Consider the following 23307-nt stretch of genomic DNA (forward strand, 5'->3'; position numbering starts at 1 on the left):
GTCATGATCCCGGAGTCCTGGCATCGAGCCCCAGGTCAGGTTCCCTGCTCAGCGGGGAGTCTGCTTCTTCCTCTGCCCCTCCCCCCCGCTCATCTCTTTCTCTCTCAAATAAATAAATAAATAAAATCTTAAAAAAAAAAAAAGATGTTATCTTTGTTTGTAGTCCCTGATGTTTCATATCTAGTTCATTCAGCCTCTAAATGAAATTACTAAGATGTTCGTATCCTCACTTTTGTCTACTGCTCGGTCTCGACTGAAAGCAGCAGACTAAGGTTTTCTCCTGTTGGCTTTAGAGTCTCTGTGTTTCATGCATTTCAGTGCTATGCCGTTTGATAAATGACAGTGACGCCTTCATTGTGGGTTGTATCTGTCACCCGTCTAGTGCCCTTCCTGGCATAGCTTATGCCGACATGAGTAGCTTCTCCTCGATCCCCTTCACGTTCTCTGATGCTCTTGGGATCCCACCCCCAGCTCCCCTTAGCCAGCGGGCTCATGCGTAGTAGCAGCATTTAACCGGCTGCCAGGGGGCCCGAGTGCAGAGCAGGGCTATGACTGGCCATGCAGGTTCATTTCTTGGTGGTTGTTGCTTCCCCAAGCCACTGCACTGGGGGCCAGCCGTGTGCCCTGTGTCTGTGCCTGTCCCTCTTCCCGAGTATCAGGCCAGCCCTGCAGACCTTGAAGAAGCCCAGCTGCCCAGAGGGGTCTGAGGAGGGGGTCTGTGTTTCTGCTCGCAGGGGGCGCTGGATTTTTCACGACAAATGGCGGAAAATGGGGGACATCCCCCGCATGAAAACGGTCCTGTGTGGGGGTGTCTTCATCACCCCATTGCTTGCATCCGGCAAATCAGTAGATGTCAGTGACTTTCGGCCAACCTCTCCCCTTGCTTCCTGCCGTACCTTAGGGCGTGCCCAATGAGAACCATGGGTTGGACCTCAGCTTGTCTATCTTCTCCAGTTCGACCCGCATAGTCTATATGTTGCAATTCCTCCCAGCCTGGGGCATGCGCAAAGTATGCTTGCCTGGTGTCTAGAGACCACACAGGCTTGGGGCTCGAGGCCGGTGGAGAAGCAGAAGCAGTGGCCGTCCCTCCCTCCGTCTACCCCTCTCCCCTTTTCACGAATTACTTCATGACTCAGAGCCCCCTTTCACAAGTACTGCCCCCGTTTGATTTTCATACCAACAGAGTAGGTTTGGAGACTGGGTAGAATTCTCCCCATTTCCCAGATCTGGAAGCTGAGGCTCACGGAGGAGGAACTGCTCCCTGAGCTCACGCAACCCTGTCTGCGAGAGAGCAGCATCCCTTCTGGGAACTGAGATCGCACGGGTCCCCGGGTGTACTTGTGTCATCAGGAACATGCGAGACTGTTGCTGGAAGCTTCGAATCAGCATTGATGGAAATATGCCGTGGAAACTGGCAGATGCTACAAGCCAGCCCCACCCCCACCCCCTTAAGAGAGCAGGTTGATCAGAACGCCTTGGGAGCATGAGTGAGTGTTGTAGGGGTAGAATTTTACAGCCTTGATTTTTTTTTTTTTTTAACTTTTGGAAAACTGAGACTCAAAACGGATGGCCTGTCATCCCCCCTGGCTATTAATCGGCAAAACCAAATTTCATAGAAACTGGTAAACCCAGTGCTTTTTGCATTCTATACTGGCATGACAGTGCTGTGAGGGCCAGGGTGGAGGTGTTCCTCCGGGGAGCTGCCGGCAGGTGGCGGAGGGCCGTCTGACTCCGTGGAAAGAGCCCGGACGGACCCTGGACCCGCAGCAGTGGCCACAACTGATGTGGCATTTTCAGTGACAGCTGTTGGACTGCAGTGACCCCACATCCTGTTATGAAGCGTGTCTGCATCTGGTTCAGAAAGAAACGTGGTCCCCCAAGAGTTCCGCATTTGGGAACTGGGGATTAGAGAGATGCTTGCGGCCCATTTCCAGCTCCGTGAACCCCGGTCAGATCCCGAGAGAGATGGTCCTGGCCGTGCGAGACGTCTCAAAGGCTGGCAGGCAGTGACATAGGAGAAGGGACCACGGTTGCAGGCAGCTGGCGTTGCCCGTGATGTGGCCGGCGTGGTATCTGAGCAGTGTTTCTCTCCCACAGTGAATGGATACCACGTGGCAGGGACCCCAGCGCACCCTCCCGAGACTGCCCACATGAGTGTCCGAAAATCCACCGGTGATTCCCAGGTAAGGGGTCGTGTTACGGGAGGTAGGTAGGGGTCGCCCGCTTGGCAGGCCCAGGGAGGTGTCGTGAAGACGACACCGAATGGGGGTCCAGGTGACCACAACCCGGGGCTGCCCCAGGTAGAAAGTGACTGGGATATGTGGGTCATTCCCGTGTCCCATGATTGGGGAGAATGGGCGATTGTGGTTTGTTGGTTTTCTCTAGAAGTTGGGGTGGTTGCCGTGGGGTGACAGTGGTGGGTGGTAACCATCGTTAGGGCAGGGGAGTCCATCCTGCCGTCTGGATTCCTGATACATACCGTCTCGGGTTCTGTCACTTTAAGAAAATGGATGGGGCAGGCCGCTTCCTTTTTCTACACACCCCCTTTCCCCAACGTCACACTTCACCCAGAAGGGAAGTTTGTAAAATGTTTTCTCACCTTTAATCGTCTAGCACGGAGACCTCAATGGGATGGGAGGAAACGGGGGAATGGTTTAAGATTCAGTCCCATCCTGTTTTCTCATTCATCCGATCCGTTGACACCTGTACAGACACCTGTCTGTACCTTTCCCATCTTCCAGGCGAGGCCACTGTCTCAGGCCGCTAATTAAGCGACTCGTACAGGTGACTCGAGTACTGAGTGGTCAGTCCGGACCTCGATGCCAAGCCCCGCTGTGTTCCAAGTTGCGCTAAGCTGCGTCTAAGGAATTGAGGACTGGCTTATGTACTCTCTCCGTCAGTTGCATCCAGGAGCTGTTCTTAATGCGGACTCCAGACTCCGCCAGCCCTTTCCAGGCCCCAGGGGAGAGGGTGGCGATGGGGACACTGCTGTGGTGTCCAGGATGACAACAGCTGTTTGTTACGCCCAGCAGCGGGTCCCATGCGCCAGCCGTTGCAAGGAAGGCCTCGTGATCTGTTGCTGCAGCTGGCTACAATGTGGCACTTCGCTTTACTGCAGCCAAGAGCGTTCCTTTCTGGAAACTTCATGACGTTGTCTCAGGAGGCTGAGCATGGGCTCAGCTTCGGTTCAGCTAGCACCCTAGAAAAGAATGTGGACGTCCTTGTGGGCCGCAGCTTCTTACATTCTGCGGGACTCGCTCGTCCCCCAGCCTCTTGTTAAAATGTAGATTCTGATCCAGGAGGTCTAGGAAGGATCCTGAGCTTCTGTTTCCAGCCAGGCCCCGGATGATGCTTGGTGATGCTGGTGATGCTGGTGATGGTGATGATTGTGATGATGCTGGTGACTCTGGTGATATTGGTGATGCTGGTGATGGTGATGACGGTGATGATGCTGGTGATGCTGGTGACGGTGATGATGCTGGTGACGCTGGTGATGCTGGTGATGCTGATGCTGGTGATGGTGATGATGCTGGTGATGCTTGTTGATGCTGGTGATGCTTGTTGATGCTGGTGATGCTGGTGATGCTGATGCTGGTGATGGCTGGTGACGGTGGTGATGCTGGTGATGCTGGTGACAGTGATGATGCTGGTGATGCTGGTGATGGTGGTGATGCTGATGCTGGTGATGCTGGTGATGGTGGTGATGCTGATGCTGGTGATGCTGGTGATCCTGATGATGCTGGTGACGCTGGTGATGCTGATGCTGGTGATGGTGGTGATGCTGATGCTGGTGATGGTGGTGATGCTGATGCTGGTGATGGTGATGCTGGTGATGCTGATGATGCTGGTGATGCTGATGATGCTGATGCTGGTGATGGTGATGCTGGTGATGCTGATGATGCTGGTGATGCTGATGATGCTGGTGATGCTGATGATGCTGATGACGGTGGTGATGCTGGTGACGGTGATGATGCTGGTGATGCTGGTCAGAGGACCGTGCCATGAGCAAGGACGATCTGGGCGTGGTCGATAGTACACAGTGTGTGTGTGTGTGTGTATCCCCTCCACTCCCCTGCTCGGGGCACACATCATGCACATCCCTGACATTGTGTGTCTTCTGCCAAGCCCCCCCCTCCCCCCCCCCCCCCCGCTGTTCCCACACAGCCTCTATCAGTCATTTGGCATGAAGCTGATTGACTGCCTGGCTGCGGACTGTTTTCTGAAGACATCGGCTGAAGTTCTGTTACCACACACCTGAACGAGCCACTGCTCCCCCACCCCCAAAATACTGTGGAATTGTTACCAAAACTTTTTGTTTTTGACGTTTATTGCTATAACCTTCTGAGAAGCTGCTTGGACCCAGGAATATCCCCGTCCAGCACCTGTTCTTGGGATACGTCCAGGGGTTCTGATTGGTGTGGAATGTTCGCTCAAGCATTATTTACGGGCCTGCTGCCGTGCACCCAGCCGAACTGTCCGGCCCCAGGGATCAGCGTGGCCGAGTTCGGCACTGCATAGCCAGCCCGCTCTGTTGGGCAGACACGAGAAAGCGCATTTCTGAAGAAAATGTCCTGAATTTAGGGAAAGGCTGAGAACCTAATAATATTGAGCGGGAAAAGCAGCACGCACACTCCACACATGGCCAGTCTTATTGGGAAGAGGAAATCCACGTGTTCGCAAAGACCAATGACTGGAAGAAAAAGAAACCAGATGGTGACGTTGGCTCTGTCTGCGTCTAAGAGTGATTCTCTGTCGGGGACATTTGTTTGGAGACGTTTCGGTTGTCACAGCTGGGGAAGGGGTGCTGCTGGCTAGCAGCTAGCGAGGAGGGTTCTAGAGTATGACCAGTCATCCCACAATGCACAGGACAGCGCCCCGCAACAAAGAGTTGCCCAGTTCGAAAATGCAGTGGTGTTGAGGTTGAGAAACCTTGGTCTAAAGGACTTTTTATTTTTATACGTTGCAGTATCTTTCACGTTCCCTACAATGAACCATTTTACTTGAATAGAAGGCACGTACGATGCGGCGTACCGGTACTTGGGGGTGTGGGGCTGCCCAGCCGTGGAGACCCAGGAGGGGGCAGGGAGAGACTGCCTTAAGGGGCCGGTGGAGTGTATTCTTTCTGGATGATAACGCGGAGAGTGGATTATCATCAAAGTATCGTAAATAACGCAGCGCGTGGAGAGAGCAAATCTGCAGTTGCGCACCGGTTCCAGAACCGGAAGGTAGCGTGTTATTTTTTTAGGTCGTGGAAGGTTCTCCACAAAGGTGCTTGGGGCCAATCATGGAAATAGGATGAGAAGTTTTCGTGTTTACGGACAGAGCTGACAACAAATGATCTCCAAGTATATGTGCTGCTTTTAAGCGTGTAGTGTTTACTCACGCGGTCCCAGGCTGCCGATTATAATAGGTAATGATTACGGCGGAGTAATACCTGAAGAATGAATGAATGAGCAGATGAACGCAGAGCCATTTGAGATACAGGCTTGGGGGTCGGCCCAGCAGCTTGCCCAGGGTTTGCTCAAAGCCCTGTGTGTGCTTTTTTCCGTGAGCTGTTCCCCCTTAAACAAGCTCGTCAGGGAAATTAGAATGTCGGGGGGTGTACGGGCGGGGAGCACATACCTGATCTTCCCGGCAACCAGGAACGTGTCCCCAATGTGCCCTGTCATGGGCAGGACTGCCAATGGGGTGCCCTGCAGCCAGTGGGGTGCCTGCCGGCTCCGCCCCTAGTCCTGGGAGACCAGATGGCTGGGCACAGGTGGTGGTGATCTGGCGCCACCCAGTGGAGGTCTCCAGCCTGCCACCCTGCGGTGGGCTGCCAGGTACTGGATAAATGGGGCCCACCTGCCTGGGTGGGCGCAGAGGCTGAGTTTTGCTGGCCTTTGCAGAAGCACGTCCTGGCCTGTCCCCTGCCTGCCCGCCTGTGATGGGATCCCTCGGATCCCTGTGCAGCTGGGGTGGGTAAGGGACCTGCCCACCAGAGCCCATGCCCTTTTGTGACCAACCTTTCTGTTGTTCTGGCTTCCTATACGGGAGAAGAGAACAGGGGTGGGACCGAGGGCTTGGAAACTTAAGGGTCCCATCGGAGAAGGGAGCTTGAGGTGGAGGTAAGATGCTGAGACTCACCCATCTGACGGGGACCCCCTCAGTCCAGCAACACATGTTCCTTTGAGCGTCTCCTTCGTGGCCAGGCACTGAGTCGCGGGCAAACAGAGCCCCTGCCTTGGTGAAGGCTTGTAGCTGGTGCCGGAGAAGACAGGAGATATGTGATCATTTTCGTGTCGGCCTTGAGAAGTGCTGGAGGAAGTGTGTGCTCTGGGCACCTGCTTGGGTGGCCGGGGGATGCTAGAAATGTCAGTGATGGGCTCTAGAGGGAGAGATAGTAAGCTAAGACTGGACAGATGAGTGAGGGATTAGCTTGGCTCAGGGTGGTGGTGGGGAATAGCCTTCCAGGTGGAGGAAACAGCACGTGTGGATGCCTAGAGGAGGGGAAGGAGAGCAATGGTTTTCAACGAACCCGCAGAGGCTGGGTGGGGCTGTGATTTACTGAATCAGCATGTGCAGGGAGGGTGGAAGGGGGGTGGGGGGCAGGGGGGAGGGCTAGAGGGGTCTGTACAGGCTCTTTTGAGGACCTTGGGTTTATTCCAGCAGCAGTACCGGGAAGTCATCGAGAGGTTTCACTCTGGATCCTGCCTGCCGGGGAGGTGGGATCCAGGCTATTCACGGGGCCTGGAGCCAGGGTCAGAAGACACGCCCAGCCCGGGCTGGTGGGTCAGTTGTGAACGGCTCGCTGCAGGCCACCCAGCACTGTTCTGTAGGTCACCACCACCGTGGGCCCTCACCTCACAGAAACAGCAGAGTGGCCCAGGTGAGAGGGGGAGAACAGACTGGGGAGCAACTTTTAAAAAGGGAAGGAGAAAAACTTTCTAGAATCATAGGCAAAGGACATTAAAAAAAACAAAACAAAAACCCTTTTATTATGCACATTGGCAATCATTTAGAAAAGTAGAAGTCATGCTCTGATAAAGTCCCAGGGACTAGTCATTTAACTGCAATGATTATTGGGCCAGTCTTGTTTCATTCATATCCCCATTCCCTCCCCCTTCCTGTGCCCCCCAGATTATTTTAAAGCAAAGCCCTGACATATTGTTTTATTTTATTATTTTATTTTTTTATTTTTATGTTTATTTTTTTTAAAGATTTTATTTATTTGACAGAGACAGCCAGCGAGAGAGGGAACACAAGCAGGGGGAGTGGGGGAGGAAGAAGCAGGCTTCCAGCAGAGGAGCCTGTTGTGGGGCTCGATCCCATAACACCAGGATCACGCCCTGAGCTGAAGGCAGACGCTTAACGACTGCGCTACCCAGGCGCCCCTATTTTATTATTTTAAAGATTTTATTTATTTGACAGAGAGCGAGTGAGAGAGCACAAGCAGGGGGGGCCCCAGAGAGAAAGGGAGAAGCAGGCTCTCCGCTGAGCATGGAACCCACTGCGGGGCTCGATCCCAGGACCCTGGAATCAGAATCTGAGCCAAAGGCAGACGCTTAGGCCGCTGAGCCACCCAGGAACCCCCTGACATACTGTTTTAACTGGGAACATTTCAGAGCATATCTGCGTAGGGGAAGACATGGCCGCACCATCCTTAGCCCACATAAAGAGACGTTACTGTGGTATTATCATCTAATATTTATAATTCATATTCAGACTCCCCATTTGTCCTCAACATGTCTTTTATAGCTGCCTGTTATTTCTCCCCAGTCCAGGGTCCATTCCAGTTCTGCACGTGGATACATTGTTGGCTGGATTCTCTTTTGTTTCATCTCATTTATAGCTTTTAGCTTCTTTTTATCTAGACTGTATTTTTTTTAAGATTTTATTTATTTATTTGACAGAGATAGAGACAGCCAGCGAGAGAGGGAACACAAGCAGGGGGAGTGGGAGAGGAAGAAGCAGGCTCATAGTGGAGGAGCCTGATGTGGGGCTCGATCCCCGAACGCCGGGATCACGCCCTGAGCCGAAGGCAGACGCTTAACCGCTGTGCCACCCAGGCGCTCCTATCTAGACTGTATTTGCCGCACATTTGATCTTTCGTCTTACCCCACAGTGACTCTATGTGGCAAGAGTGCAGGTCAGTTTAGAATGACCACATGCTTAGTCTAATTGTTTTCTTAGGCTTAGACTTGGGGCTAACAGCTCTGGCAAGAATATCTACCACCTGGGGCCTCCCAGGTTAGCCCCCTACCAGTCATGCTAACCCGGAGTTTGAGCTCCCAGTTAATGCGATGACTGCTTTGTGGGGGTACATTTTCCCTTTCTAATTAGCCCAGTAATCTAGGGCGTGATAGGGTGAGACCATGGGCATATCCTGTTCCTTCACAGGCTTTCCACTCAATGCTTTAAGCATCCGTGGTGACCGTGGCCTGAATCCATTTTGACTTTGGGGTTTGCAAGTGGTGATTTTGTGATGCTTTATCCATTTTTATGGGCATTCTTCCTTAAAGAAATACTGCCCCCTTTCTCTCTCACTGCCTTTTGAAGTTACTCATTTGTAGTCATTATTCATAATCATGCTTAAATTGTCCCAAATTTGGCTTTTTGGAACTTCTCTCTGCTGGCGCCTGGGTCGTTTTGCGAGATCACTTCGTTCTTTGCACAGTCTCTAATCTCCCAGAATAATAAGATGTTCCAGATCGACCTGGAATCTAGAATGAGCCATTTCTCCAAGGAGCCTGGTTCCTCTTAGTACAGAGTAATATTTAGAAACCAACTTCTAGCTAGTAGGTAGTCTCCCTGTGATGGAGGAGTTATTCCTTTGGGGCCCTTTTGTAAAGTGCTACCGTGATATGTGTGTGTGTGTGTGTGGACATATACACGTATGTATATATAGTGCATGTATGTGTCACGTGTTTATGTGGATGACGTTGAAAACATAGGCACGGACCATTGGCAGCAGGCACAGAGCCCAAGGTGCTTGGAAGAGCCTGGGGACACCCTGCTCAGCCCTGGCTGAGACCACAGCTCCGGGAGGGCAGAGGGTGGGAAGGTGCCAACGCCCCCCGACAATGCCATTACTTGCGCTCCTGTCCTGGCCCGAGTTACGCCAACCTCTGTGTCCGGCTTCATACCATAGAGCCTCAGACACAGTGGTCCCCAAATCCAGGTTTGTGAATGATGGAGCTCTTTCCCCACCCCTGCAGAGACACTTGGAAAACAAGAGGGTATCCCCAGCCTCGAAGTGGGGAGCTGGGAATTTAGAGAAGAGAGATATTCAGCTCGGGGCTCTAATTTCCTCCACTGACCACAACAGAGGCTCCCCTCCCACATCCCCCTCCCAGGCCTTGTTGTACCTGCAAGAGAGCCCTGCACCTGTCACAGGATAGCGGCACTTGAGCCCCTGCCTCGCAGCCTCCATCCTCCTCCCAGGTGGCCCAGGTGGCAGACGCCCTGGGGGACCCCTGATAGCTCAGGAGGGTCCAGGGTAGGCGAGCTGGATGTGTTGATGCTTTGAAAATGTTTATCGAAGCTGTAATTGGTCACAAGCTTGAGGTCGCCCCAGAGCCTGCTGGGACTGCTAAAGTGGCTGTCAGAAGCAGGGGAGCTTTGATGAATGACAGAATGTAGATCAGTGTCTCCCCAAGGGCGGCCCCCAGATTCTCCTTCAAAGGCGCTACCTCCCCCACAAAGAGCTGCTGGGTCAGCTCTGGGAGGTGCGGCTGGGACCCGATTTGGGGCCAATTCCTGTGCATTCTGATGCCCTCCAAAGCTTGTGGACCGCTGATAGCAACCAGTGAAAGTGAGAGAAGGCACATGGCTTGGCAGGCGACAAGGCTAGTGAGTTTATTCTCTTGTCTGTGACGCGGGTGATCTGTAGAGCCCCTTTTAGCTAGACAGTCTGAGGGTAACGGCTCCCGTGACCTGACTTTCTTACCAGCCCAGGTAGGTCTGGACGGGAGTAAGGGGATGGGCAGACCATGAGCAGAGGGCTCTGCCAAGCTCCCTGTTCTGTGTGGCGAGCAGAGGGGGTCCTGAGACAGAGCTGACCCCATACCCAGACGCTCATTCTGCTGGTGGTCTGGGGCTGTGCCCACCCGGGATGGCGTGGGGGGCTGCTGGTTCCCTGAGGCTGGCCGGAGAAGCCTCTCTGACGTCCGTGTCCTGAGGTTCCACCAGAGAAAGAAGGCTGTGGGTCCCAGGACACGGATATAATGACCCCCCGACAGTGCCCTGGGGTGAGCCTGCTTACCCGCTCATGGAGCGACTCAGGACAGGAGTGGCCATCACATGCCCTGCTCGGAGAGCCTCTCGAGTCCCTAATGTAACTGCTAATAATGGGACAACGAAGACCCAGAACTGACCCTCCCCCCTTGAGGCCCACAGGCTGCTAGGACCAATGTGGTGTTTTCAGCTGGTAATCCTTAACGTTCTGTACCAGAACCATCCTGGGACTGGGGCGAGCTGCTTAGGGCTCATGGGCTCGGACACATTTGGGATTAGTGGTGTCTTTGCTGGCGGCAGGAAGACCTAAAAAAGGCAATCCAAAGGCTGAATGAATGCAAGTGGAAAGACAGGCGGCTGTGCTGAGAAATCCCTCCCTCCTCTCGGGGTCCGGAGAGCTGCACGTCCCCGAGATGGCCAAGTGCCCCCTGTGCACGTTGCATGGATTGAGAGTTGGCTGCGTTGGTCCCCGGGGGATTCCTGTTCTGAGTCCCCGGTGCCAGGAGGTGGTGGCCTGCTTTAACTCTCTGCTCCCCCCGGGGCAGCTTTTGCACGTTGAGGCGGCAGGCAGCACGCTTACCAGCAGAGGGCAGGTGACGGGTTAACTCCCCAAATCAGGGACCAGGAGAAGAGGAGGGAGACCTGGTTTGGAGCAGCTCCCTCAGAGCCTGTGCTGGAGGCTTCCTCCCATTCGCCTGCAAGCCCGGCCGCCCCCTGCCGTGGGAGCAGCATGGGGTCAGGGGCACTCCCGCCTGCCCTCTTCCAGAATATGGTGACTTAAGGGTTAATGGGATCGCGAGCGTCCCCGGACTTCCCCCAACACGGGGCTTTCAGGGAGCCTGAATAGAAGAACTGAAATGTCCAGTATGGAGAACAGCTTCGATGATGTCTCTTGCCTCTCTCCCCAGAACCTGGGATCCTCATCACCAGGCAAAAAGCAGAGCAAGGAAAACACCATCACGGTAAGTGACGACCGCCGGGTGCCCACAGGTTGGGGCGAGCTGGGGCTTTTCTGCCATGCTGGGTGGTTGCCATGGCAATGTGGACCGCTGAGTGCAAGCCCAGCCTAGCATCTGGGAAGTTCCAAAGCTTGGATGGCACCCGAAATTGCCCCTGCCTCCCTCCCCCCACCCCCACTCCTACCCCCACCCCCTCCCCGGGCTTTCTGTTGATGTCACCTTTCACTTTTTTCTCTCCGGGTGACCAAGTGCAGGCAGGGTGGGAATGATGCAGAAGCCATTTTTGCAGGGCGGGTGGGGGGGGGGGTTTACACAAGCCCAGGCGGGTTGGAGGGGGTGGACCGTGCTCCGTGCCAGCGATGTGACATGTAAATTACAGCCACAGCACGGTTGCTTTCGTGCGGGGTGACTTGTGGAAGATGTCAAAGTTAAAAACAAGAGAAAGCACCCTAAGAATAGAGTTCCGGACAGGAGCAGGCAGCTCGTGCCTGGGGTGGCCAGACTGCCTCCTGGGGCTCTTCAAGAAGCCTGCCATGCCCCCACGGGCAAGCTGAGGGGGGCCCCCCCAACACACACACACACACACACACACACACACACACACACACACCCCAGCCCCGTGTTGGGGAAAGTGGGCAAACGCCTTGTCTAGCTGCTCGGGCTGCAAGAACTTGGAGACATGAGAAGTGTGGTCCTGGGTGTGCTGCTTTGTTGCGAGTGCAGGGGAGTGGGGAATGGGGGACCTGCTCCCCCAGGCTCTAGCACAGGCAGTTCTGAGCCATTCTGACCACCCCCACGGAGATGAGACCGAGAGTGGGTACGCTTCCCTGGCTTGTGCAGGTGGAAATCCTGCTCTGGAAGAAAAGAGAGGGTTGGGTACACAGTGGCATCAACCACAATGTTTGTGGCCGCTTCGTGTGCATTTAGTATGCACCGGTAGTGTTCTGAGCAGCTCGTTGAGCTGTCCACTCGCTGTGTGAAGTGGAGGTGACAGGACCAGCCTCGTATGGTGCTTGTGAATGAGAGCTCTGGAGTCAGAGGGTCTGTTAAAGCACCTACTGGCTGCACAGCGGCCCGGGGCGAGTTTCTCTGCCCCGTTGTGCCTCAGTGTCCATGTCTGTACAATGGGGCCATGGTGGGTGTGTGTGCCCTGGGGATGGGGTGAGGACTAAATGAGTCTGTATGCAGAAAGCACTTAGAACAGAGCCTGGCACATAGTAAGTGCTTAGTGCACACTCGTCTTCTCAACCCTGTTTACAGATGGCAAAACTGAGGCAGGCAGCCATGCCTCGCCTGGCTGGGAAGCATCAGGATTGAAGACCTGTGCTCTCCCCTGCCTGTGGAGGAGAGTGGGGCCTGGGGCAGGGCGTGAGCCGACCCCAGGGGCACACCTCCTGAGGGCATCATCCTTATCTTCGAAGTGTCACTAAATGCCCCAGAGCAAAGCAGGAGCCCCCTAAAGTTCCCTGAAACAGCGGGGGAAGAGGGAGAAGAAGGGGGGGTGGTATATGAGCATTGTAGAAGAAAAGTAAAAGGACCGATGCAAAGTGTAAAGCACTTAGCTGATGGGGATGGTCCTGGGGCCCCTAGGTGGGGCCCGAGTCACCTGCTGTGCCCTGGCTTTGACCCTGAGCGTGGGGCTGGGTCCCAGTCTGCTCTTCAGCACACCGTGTTCCTTGTCTGTCCCTGCCTCGCGTCTTCCCTCCTCCTTCCCACTGACCTAGATCAGAGCTTCTCAGAGCTAGCCTGCAAAGTAGAGCCGGCAGCCGAAGCCTCTGGGACACTTGTTTAAAATGCAAGTTCCTCGACGGGTTCCTAGACACTTAGTTTGATCTGGGGCCCAGCAGGGACGTTGGCGTTGTAACCAACATCCCCAGGGGTTTTAAATAAACACTTAAGCCTCCGGGAATTTTTGCCGGAGAAACTGAGGACAGGAGGGACTGGCCAGAGGGCACAGAGCAGGCAACGTGCAGAGACCCAGACTTGAGCCGGGTCTGCCTGCTGCCTGCCCAGCCCCCCCCCCCCCCCCCCCGCACATGTCTGGGCCGAGATGGGTGAAGGCCTTGTGCTGCCTTTCTTTCCTGTCCCCATAACACTCGCTCTCCCTGCCCTGCTCCCAGCCCTCCTTCTGGCCTCTGCTCCTCCAGAACTCAGTTTCCCAGGGAGGAGACCCTGCAGGGCCACTGGACAGGGTGGGGGAAAGGAGGGGCCCAGCTCCCGGGGCACAGGCTAACCTCTGGGGTGAGCAATCGCCCACGTTGTCAGATCCCGCCGAGCGGCCGTTTGCAGGCGTTCGCTCAGATGCCCACTGGGCAGCCAAGGGCCGTGCATCAGGTCCTGGGCTGCGTCCTGTGGGGCTGAGGAGCCAGCGTTGAGCTGGAGTCTGACATCCCAGCTTCCCCTCCCACTGGTGGCCCGCAGCAAGCTTTGGGCAGGGCCAGCTGCAGAGTGGGTTCCTTGATGAAGAGTGACAGGCAAGAATGGCAGCTCACAGCCCTCGGCACAGACATGTGTGTCAGAAATCTAGAGGATTCCAGAGGAGACGACAGCAAAGCCACCCAGCCACAGTCCTCTCCTGGAAAGAGGAATCTGGGGGGCTCCTGTGGTCTTCAGCCTCTGCTTTCTGATGCGGCCCATCGGACGCCCTGGATCCCTGGAGGGGAGCTGGTGGGCTGGATGAGAGCCCTTGGGGTCCCTTCTTTTCTGCTTCCACAGACCCTGACTGAGTTCTCCTCTTCCACACCCTCCCAGATCAGGCTCCCTCCAGAAGCAAATCAGAGCCAGCTGCCAGATAGGTGGGTGGGGGACCGCGGCCTGTGGCCTGCGGTGAGCCTCTGTGCTGGGCCGGGACTGGGGGCCGCGGGGGATGCGCTCAGGCCTCCCCACGTCAGGCCCCTGGGGTGGGTTGCACTGTGTTCAGCAGCTGTCATGCTGTGGCCAGGGGCCTTAAGTGGCAGCTGCAGCCCCCTTAGAGCGCCCCAAAGAGTTCCCGGCTGCCCCTGGCTGAGCCCCAGCTGCACAGAGAGCCCCTGGCCGTCAGAGAGGGAAGGGGGTTACGCTGTGTATCCGAGGGTTGGAGAAAACAGTTGGTGTCAGCATGAAGATACTACTGGTCGGGGAGGTGATCTCAGGAGGAGCGAGGGTGGGGGTGGCTCCCGGAACTTCTCCCTAACAGTAGTCATCGGGAGGCAAACCCCCTCTCCTGCTCCATGTTGAGCACCCTTTCCTACGCAAGCCCCTGCCTTGGGTGGGGTGTGGAGGGTAGCATGACAAGAGTTAAAAACAGCCGGAATTGCCTGACTTCAGACACGGACTCTACCAGCTGTGTGATCTTGCAGAACTTACTTAACCTCTCTGTGCCTTAGTTTGCTCCTCTGTAGAACTGCCTGGCGGGTAAAGCAGTTCGGGCAATGGCTGGCACTGTTCTTCTCAGAGCAGAAGGCGGTTCCTTAGCATGTCCCCTGTGTTTGCGGGGAGGGGGATGCCATCGAGGCTCTTGCCGTGCCCAGGAGGCCTTGGGGGGAGGGCAGGCTTTGTCCCGGAAAGAAAATGTCCCCCGGGGGGCGGCACGGGAAACCACACCTGGAGGTTTCCATGGGGAAAGGCTTCTCTACTTGCCCTTCTTTTGGGTTAGATCCTTTCATTCTGGGGGACTGTCCTGCACATCACGGGACGCTTACCAGCATCCCTGGCCTCTACCCCCTAGGAGCAGCACCCCCTCCCCCCCCATTTTGTAACAACCACAAATGTCTCCACATTTTGTAACAACCACAATGTCTCCATTGGTCTTGCCACATGGCCCCGGGTGGGGGTGGGGTGGTGAGAGAGCAAAATCAGCCCTGGTCGACAGTCCCTGAGTTCACTTCTCGGTGGTGGGAGGTCTCCCTGCAATATCTCTCCTGTTCTGCTTGTCCTCTGTGCTGCACTGCTCGGAGCCAGCATCACTCGTTCCCCCACTGTGGGTGCATCCTCAGACCCCGGCCCGTCTCCTCTCTGCGGCCTTCTGTACCTCCCACCCCCTGTCTGCCTCACCCTAACCCTCTTATTACCTAAAACTCGCTCGGATTCCTTCCCCCAAGCCCCAGGCCTTCCTGCCGCCCCAGCACCCATGCTTACCCCAGTGGTAGATTTATCCCAGTCGTGCAGTCACTTAGGTAATTGTTTGCCTTCCTGGCGAAACTATAAAACCATCGAGGACAGAGACCATTCCATCCGTCTCTGGTCTGCGGTCATTGCACCGAGAAACACTTCTGAGCACCCCCCGGGGGGGCCTGTGCTTGCCAGGGATTAGGGAAACAGCAGGGAAAAGGGTCTCCCTCCCCTTGTGGAGCATACGGTCTGGCCGATTAAACAGTCGTGAGAAGTGTAATTACAAATGTATGTGTGCAAACTGCTGGAAAGATCTAGCATCGCGCGGGGCACGCTAGAAACATTCGCATGTGTTCAGCGGATGAGCGGGCGTTGCACTGAATAAGCAGTGTGGTTGACGGCTTGAGCTCCGCGTGCAGCCCAGCCCAGGTTCAGATTCTTAGCTTCCGTGATCTTCTGTCCCCTCCTGTAAAAAGAAGCCCATGGTACCCAACTCGTGGGGTTGCTGGGATGATGACGTGGGAATGCGTGCAAGGCTCCTGGCGGGGTGGTGGAGGAAGGGCTCCCCAGGAATTCCCAGGGGGCTGGCGGGGTGCAGTTCTTGAGCTTCCCACCAGGGGGTGCAGGGCTTGGAGGAGCATTGGGGAACTCCGTGTGGGCCGGCTGGGAGCAGACATCCCCAAACCAGAGTTGGTAGAGGTGGGGGCAGGCACCCTGGGGCCCTGGCCAGTCCATCCAAGGACCGGTGTCCCCACAAAGTGGTAGAGGCAATGCCAGGGAAGAGTCTTTATCTTCCCCCTCCCCCTCCCCCAGCCCAGCCAGCTCCCCTTCAGTGGTTGTTACTGGGCCATATGTGGGACCCCTCGCCCCTAGCCCCCAACAGGGTGTTCTAGAAACTAGACATTTGTGTCCACTTCCGAGTACCTCCGTTCCCTCTGGTTCCGTGACCTTAATGCCCAGTCTCATGTCACTGTTGATTTGTCATTAGATTTGGTTGACATTTTTACAGACCCCATTATTAAGCAAAATAAGGATGTCCTGTGATCGCCATTTTTTGTCCAAACAAGAACAGCCAGCACGTGAAATAAGGAATATGCAGAACTTTGGAATCCAACCCTTGTTTTCCATGATTCCCCAGGAGACCCACGCAGCAGTGGCTTGTCAAAGCCCCAGTGGGAAACTCCCCCCTGGACACCCCTAGAGTGTGTCAGCCTGAAAAGAGGGTGTGGGGAGACCGTTGCCTGTTGCTAGGCGTCCCTGAGGGGCTGGCCTCCCCCACCGCCCACGGCAGGCTCCTGCAGGGACCAGGAGGAAATTCCCCACCCCGGGGGGTCCCTCGGGCCTCCACCTTGACCTTGCTGAAATTCAGTGCTCCCCATCTCCAGCATTCTCTGGGTCCTCCCTGCCCCGGTCTTTCCTACGTGCCGTGCTTCCCTCCAGAGTGGACATCTCGGCCTTTCCTTCGACCAGATGTGCGCATCCCGGGGGAGGGGGCTCCTGTCCTTGGCCGGAACTGCAAGAGAGACCCGGGCCCCTGGCAGCCGGGGCAGGATGGGGGGTGATGCACGTGCTCTATAGCTGCCTATGAGCCCCTGAACCCCAAGGTCATGGCTGGGGGCCCGTGGGCCTGAGTTGCTTTGCCACACACAGTGCTGCTGTCGACGCTGTCCTCACTGTTATTCCCATTCACTTTGAATCACGGGCCAACATTTAAACATGGAGATGCTTCCCACAGTCATCCCGATTTTCAGCCCCTCTTGGGTCATGTCACCTGACAGATGACCCACTGGACTCCTCCTGCCGGCTTGCCAACAGTTAGCAGGAGCGAAGGGGAATCTGCTCGTTAGATCTCCGCAGACCTCACTCCTTCCCAAAGTGGAGGCCGGTCACCCCCACCCAAACTGCAGTTTCTAGGCCGGCAGCCCCTCGCCCGTTTGCACGGCTGCCTCGCACTGGAGTTCGTGGCCTCTGTCCAGAACCCCAGGGTTTTGTGCACAGTTCCTGCCTCGAACATCAGGTGGCTCCCACTTCTGCAGGTGCGGGCTCCGCGGTGAGGCTTACAGACTACAGGGCTCCGGCCTCGCCTCCCCGAGGTGCTCCCACAAAGAACTCCAATGAACAGGCTCCCCAGGAGGGGATCCCAGGCTTGAAGCGACGCCAGCAAGAGCAGTGGCAAAACCATTTCCACCTGGCAGGGAAAGCCGGGACACCGCGGACATGCTTGGGCAGGACAGTCTGAGACAGGCCGTAGGAATGTCTTCACTGCCCTCTCCTGGGCAAGGGCCAGCCTCAAGCACGCAGCCTGCGAGATCGCTTTCAACTCTCTTTGTCCGTGGAATACATCTGGTCATTAAAACGCACACAATACCTCTGGCCGCGTAGTTCCTTTCTCTGGAAGCAGGTGATGTTGTCAGCTTCCAGAAGTATTCTATACATAAATAACCAAATGCATGCGTATTTTCTCCCCTTCTCTCTCTCTCTGCGCAAATGGTAGCATACTCTAAATACTATTCCACGTCTTGTTTTTTTTCTCCCCCATTTAATAGTAGGACCTGGCACACCTTCCGTATCAACACCTAAGAACTTTCTCCCAGTGTCTTCTGCTGCCCATGCAAATCCCAGAGATGCCCCCCTGTCCCGTGCTCTGTTGAACTGCTCCCCTGCTCCTGGACAGTGGGGTTGTGTTTTTGCTGCAACAGATTGGTCTGAAAGACCGTGCGCATGCGTGACTGCATGCATACGCGGATACCTCTGTAGGGCGTGCTCTTTGAAGGGCAGTCACTGGTTTGGGGCTCAGGTCATGTGCGGTTTTGATAGATCCTGTTACACTGCCCTTCAGAGTGCTGGGACCGGTTCCAGTCCCTCTGGGGTGGGCACGAGCGCTCTTGCCCCTCATTTGAAACGCGGGCCCTTAGAGCATCCAACCGGAGACCTCGGTGATGCCATGCTCCAGGGGCAGAGCCTTCCCAGCTGCTCCCGGCCCTGCAGGCAAGGCATTTTCTTTCTTGTTCTGTGCCCTGCAGATAAACTGCGTGACGTTCCCTCACCCAGACACGATGCCGGAGCAGCAGCTGCTGAAGCCGACCGAGTGGAGCTATTGTGACTATTTCTGGGTAAGTGTGCCTCAGTTTCCCCCACCGTGGGACCCCACCCGCCCCGCGGATCAAGAGTAGACACCCAGAAGGGGCATGTGAAGGCTCTGGAGCTCAAAGGAGAGGGTCCTCTCCTGTTGAAACCTGGTGGTAGATTTAACATCCGAGGCAGGAATTTTAAGACCGTTTTTGAGTCCAGATCATTCCATAAATCTCGGAGAATCAATAGGCTTTTCATTCAGGGCAACACGGAAGCCCCGGACAGAGCACAGATAAGCGCCGGACTCTTGATCTCCACCCAGGTCTCGCTCTCAGGCTTGTGAGTTCAAGCCCCGCGCTGGGCTCTAGCCTGGGGGCGGAGTCTACTTTAAAGAAAAAGGCTAAGACGGTACATTTTATCTTATGTGTATTTTCCCAGAATTAAGTAAGTCTCTTTGGACAAATGCACAGCCCACCTGCTCAGAAACTCTAGCAGTGGCCCTTGGCGGGTGCATTTAAAGTCAGCAATGACTGTCAAAGTGGGATCGCCTCATTCTGGATTCGCATAGCACTGATGGTGGCTCAGCCTTGTGAACATGTGAAAAACCACCGCCTTTAGGAGGCAAAAACCCAACTTTTTCAGGAACAAAATAAAACAAACAGAATAAGAGCTCTTTGTTAAACCACCGTGCGGAATGGGTTGCTACCGTGTTTCGATTTGCTAGCCAAGCCCCAGACAGAAGTGCTCTGTTCTGTTGACAAGTCACTTGTGCTCTCGAAGATACGCAGTGATTCCTGTTGGCCCCGCTGTGTTTCTTCCAAGTCTTGGGGTGGGGGGGGGGGTCTGTGCAGGGGCAGCAGGCATCGTGAGGAAGGTTCCGTGGGGCAGCAGAGGCCAGAGTGTATGAGACTCTGCAGGTCCTATGAGCACGCTGGGTTCCGTTCTGTCTGCCGCAGGAAGATGCTGGAATAGGATGTGATGTGGTTTAGAAGCAGTGTGCAGGGAGGGCTGGGAGCGGGCCGGGGTGGACGTCCAGGTGCAGGAGCCCAGGAAGGATGGTGGCAGCCACGGAGATGAGGAGAGGTGGCTGAGTTTACAGACGTCATCCCTAAAGAGGGGTGCAGGACGCAGAGCATTCAGGGGAAACTAGCTGGAGCCCTGGGAGTGCGCACCCCGGGAGCTGGATGTCAGCATGCGTGGGGTTTCACGCAGGGGCACTGGGGAGCCTTGGGGCCCTGCCGCTGCCGGCATCCGAGAGAGCCATGTTTGTGCATTCCCGTCCTCATTCGGGCTCTGCCGGGATCTGCTGCTTACTCTGGGTTTTATTTTCCCGACCACCACCTTTTGCTCTAATGGACATCTCCCTGCTGACACGGTCATTCGAGCCCACCGTTTCTGGCTGGTTTTCCCGAGTGTGGACACATCGCTCAGCACATCTGTCCCAAGTGGGAGGCAGGTTGAGGCTCGGTATTTTGGGGGATCTTTCTTTTGCTTTTATCAAAGTGTACCATTTACACGATGACGTGTACAAATCTCAAACATACTTAGAGAAGCTTTTAATTGGCTGGAGGCGTGTGCCGTGACATGGTGTATGGTGGTGATCTCTCTGTCACAAGAGGCACTAGCAGTGTGGCCCAGCGGGCTTTGCGTCAGGACAGCCGAGGAAAGGGGATCCCACATTGGGGGGGAGTTGGCGAGGGGCTGTCCATAAACTTTTCAAATGCTTGATGATAGACAGTGGGGTTCTCTCCACACATCACCCACCCCTTTCTGAAATTCCCTTTCCCTAAAACATCTGCTCTGGAAGGGGTCTTGGAGATGCAACCCGGTCCTGTTGTAAAGTGGGGTGCTGGGGGGGGGGGCACAGCCTAGGATTGGAAGGGCCGGACTGTGTCACCCGGGGCTGAGCTGAGACAAGGACTAGGTCTTTTGGACCTTGGGACAGGGTCCTCACTTATGCACCTGTCTGATATCAAAGGATGCATTTGTAACCCCTTGCATTGAGTACCAAAGCATCGGACTCTGGATTCCTAGTGGGGAAGGACGTGGCTGTAGGTGGGCTACCGGCCTGGGGCTGAGAAGTCTCTGAGAGCCGTGTGGGCAGACATCAAGATGAATGTCCTGCAGGGAACGCTGAGCCTAGGGGCTGCCGGGAGGGAGGCAGGCAGGAAGGAGGTATTCAGGTGTCCTTGAGGACGTGTAGGCAAAACAAAAGAAAACATTTAATTTTGGAATTTTGAGAGTGATTGCTTGCAAAATGGATCCAGTACTGAGCTCCCATTTCATTGACTTGGCCATCTTCCCCGGGTCCTGACTTACGTAAAAGTTGACTCGTATTAGGTACCATTTACCGAGCTTTTAGTATCTGGCGAGCACTGTGCTAAGCCGTTTCCAGAAGTCGCTTATCCTGAAATGACCACAGGAGGTGGGCGCCAGTATTGCCCAGTTTCACAGATGAAGCAGGTCAGGCTGGACCGAGCAGAGAGTTTGCCCGAAGCTTCCCAGCTGATGGATGTCAACCTTGGCACCCTGCCGTTTTCCACAACTCTGGCCTCCCTGGAATCCGGTCCCTCCCAGAAGCCCCTGTGATCTTGTATGAATGTGTGTGGGAGGGCGCCACTGCCTGGCAGGTGCAGGGGACCGACAGGAGACGGGAGGGCTTACGGTTAGGGTCACCTGCCCCCAGGGCTGTCCCAGCGCAGTGTCAGGCCACCAAGACTCCCCAGAGCCTCCAGCCAGCCTCAGCGGCTACACGGTTGGAAGCCTTAGGTGTGCTCCTGGCCATGTGCCCTTCTTCCTCTTCTTTCCCAGGTTGGGAGAATTGAGGGCCATGGGCGTGGGGGGCGGGGGGCTGCAGCTACAGGGGCTCAAGCATCAGCAATGCACGTGAAAGCAGGGGACAGCGGGAGAGATGGGAGCTGGGACAGTGGCCACAGCCTCCTTCTTGGGCTGAGGTCCACTCGCCAGCAGCACCCGGGTCCCTTCGGGGACTGCCTTCCCCATGCTCCATTCCCTGCGGCTCTGGGCACCCCTGTCTCCTAACCTCTCGTGCTTCTGTGTCCCTTCTAGGCTGACAAGAAGGACCCCCAAGGCAATGGCACCGTGGCCGGGTTTGAGCTCCTGCTTCAGAAGCAGCTGAAGGGCAAGCAGATGCAGAAGGAAATGTCAGAGTTCATCCGGGAGAGGTGAGGCCCCGGGCCCCTCCCAGCTCCCGGGTGCAGACAGCGCCCCCTTGGCCCTGAGCCTGGGGTCGGTGAGTGGCCTGGAGGAGCACTGGCCGCCTGGCACTGGGCCTGGTTGGCACCATGGGGAGCATGAGACCAGGGGACACCAGCTGTGGCTCTTGGGACAGCTCTAACCTGCAGTTGTGTCTCTTTGACCTCTGTGATAGATTTAAGGTTTGGACCAACATTTCTTTTTAATTGGTAGATTTTATATTAAAAGCAGCCTCTCTGGCTTGTCTTGAGAAGGCCGAAATTCTGGCAAGAATGGGTCACACAACAATGGGCCGGAGCCAAATGGCAGCACCCCGTAGAGGGAGCATGAGGTCTGGTTTGTCACAGTCTCCACCGCTCCCTACTGTCTCCCCACATAGACTGCTTACTCCCTCACTTCCCTGCGTGGCCCTCATTGGAAGCACTGTCCCCATGATAACAAAAAGGGAGAATGTTGCCTTGTAATTCATCTTTGAACCCAAACCGTGTCCCAGAGCGGGACATATAGAATGCACTCCCGCATCCTTGCCTTTGGGGAACTCAGGTGAGGTCACTGTGACAGGTGCAGGGGTTCTGATGGTGGTTTTGCCGAAGGATGGTTTGTCTGAACATAAATGAGGAAACAATAAATTCAGCCCGATGGAAACAGGAAAAAGTAAGGAGGAGAAGTTCCTTCTCCACCTCCCACCTTTCAGTCCCTCCAAGTTCTGAGATGTTATAAGTCACATGCTTACCTGCACACACGTGTGCATCCACCCCCCCATGTGTGCACACGCACGTACACACAACTTTCCATCCGGAGTTTCCAGGGCACGCTGGAAATATTTACAGTAAATGGCAATATATTAAAAAAAAATTTTTAATGATAATGTAGTTGTAATTCTTTGGCATTTTAAAGCACCTCTTTTCCTTAGGAGGCCTATTTTCTATTTGTGTAATCAAATCTCTATTTTATGAGCCATTATGCTGGTAGGGAATGGAGAGGACGCGTGGCTCACGTGCGAGCAAACAGTAGCATAAAGCAGGTGGATAGGAAAGTGGCCATAAAACCAGAGTCTGAACGCACGTACCGTGTTGTCCTTTCATAAAAATGTCGTGTTAGCAGATAAACGGAATCTGCCATTTGAGAGCACTCTGGCCTTCCGTGAGGAATGCAGGCTTTTCTCAGGAGGCCTTCCCGACCCGGGAGAGGCGAGAGGGGAGGTGGCTGTGCTGGGGCCAGGGTTGCCGTGGCCCCGGCATAGGGCAGCTGGGCAGGGCTGGGAGGGGATGCCAGTGCTGGCTCCGGCGACAGGCTGCGTGCCTGGCGTGTGCGGTTGGCGTTGAGGAACTTTGGACGTGTGAAGCGAGGCGTGGTTGGACCTGCTTTCAAGAGAGAGGTGTTGGCCGCAGGCTGGAGGCTGCACACTGGCTGCACATGTCACCCTGGGGAGGGCAGAGCGATGGCAACGGAGTGACAGACCAGAAGAGAGACTCCAGTGGGACCCAGAGCCTGGCCAGAGGAGGCAGTGAGGGCAGAGCCATGAGAGAGGGAACGTGGCTGTGGGTCTCTCAGGGCAAAGCAGAAAATCAGCTTACTCAGAATGTTGCCAGGGGACTCGGTCGGGCCCCCCGGTCCACATCACTGCACCCATGGGCCATCAGCTTCCAAGCTGCCGAAAGCAGGTGCTGCGGCCCCCGGAGTGTCTCTGCGGCCTTCCCGTTTGCCAGCTGATGGGCCTGGGGCTTCGGAGTGGTGGCCCCGGGTGCCCCAGCAC

General features: G+C 55.5%; 1 protein-coding gene across 5 annotated transcripts in view; it reads left to right on the top strand.

Moving 5' to 3' along the window:
• GAS7 (growth arrest specific 7) overlaps positions 1–23307 on the top strand; it is a 202859-nt gene that overhangs the window by 154554 nt on the left and 24998 nt on the right. For 4 of the 5 annotated variants that reach the window (XM_026520996.4, XM_057311319.1, XM_044391833.3 and 1 more), the window contains exons 4-7: positions 2098–2183; positions 11124–11177; positions 18287–18376; positions 21405–21520. In XM_026520996.4, coding sequence (XP_026376781.1) covers positions 2098–2183; positions 11124–11177; positions 18287–18376; positions 21405–21520 — 346 coding nt within the window. The remainder of the gene's footprint in view (positions 1–2097; positions 2184–11123; positions 11178–18286; positions 18377–21404; positions 21521–23307) is intronic. The other variant, XM_044391832.3, reaches the window with a different exon arrangement.

The sequence above is a fragment of the Ursus arctos genome, unplaced genomic scaffold (assembly GCF_023065955.2).
Source record: "Ursus arctos isolate Adak ecotype North America unplaced genomic scaffold, UrsArc2.0 scaffold_14, whole genome shotgun sequence".
NCBI classification, from domain to species: domain Eukaryota; kingdom Metazoa; phylum Chordata; class Mammalia; order Carnivora; family Ursidae; genus Ursus; species Ursus arctos.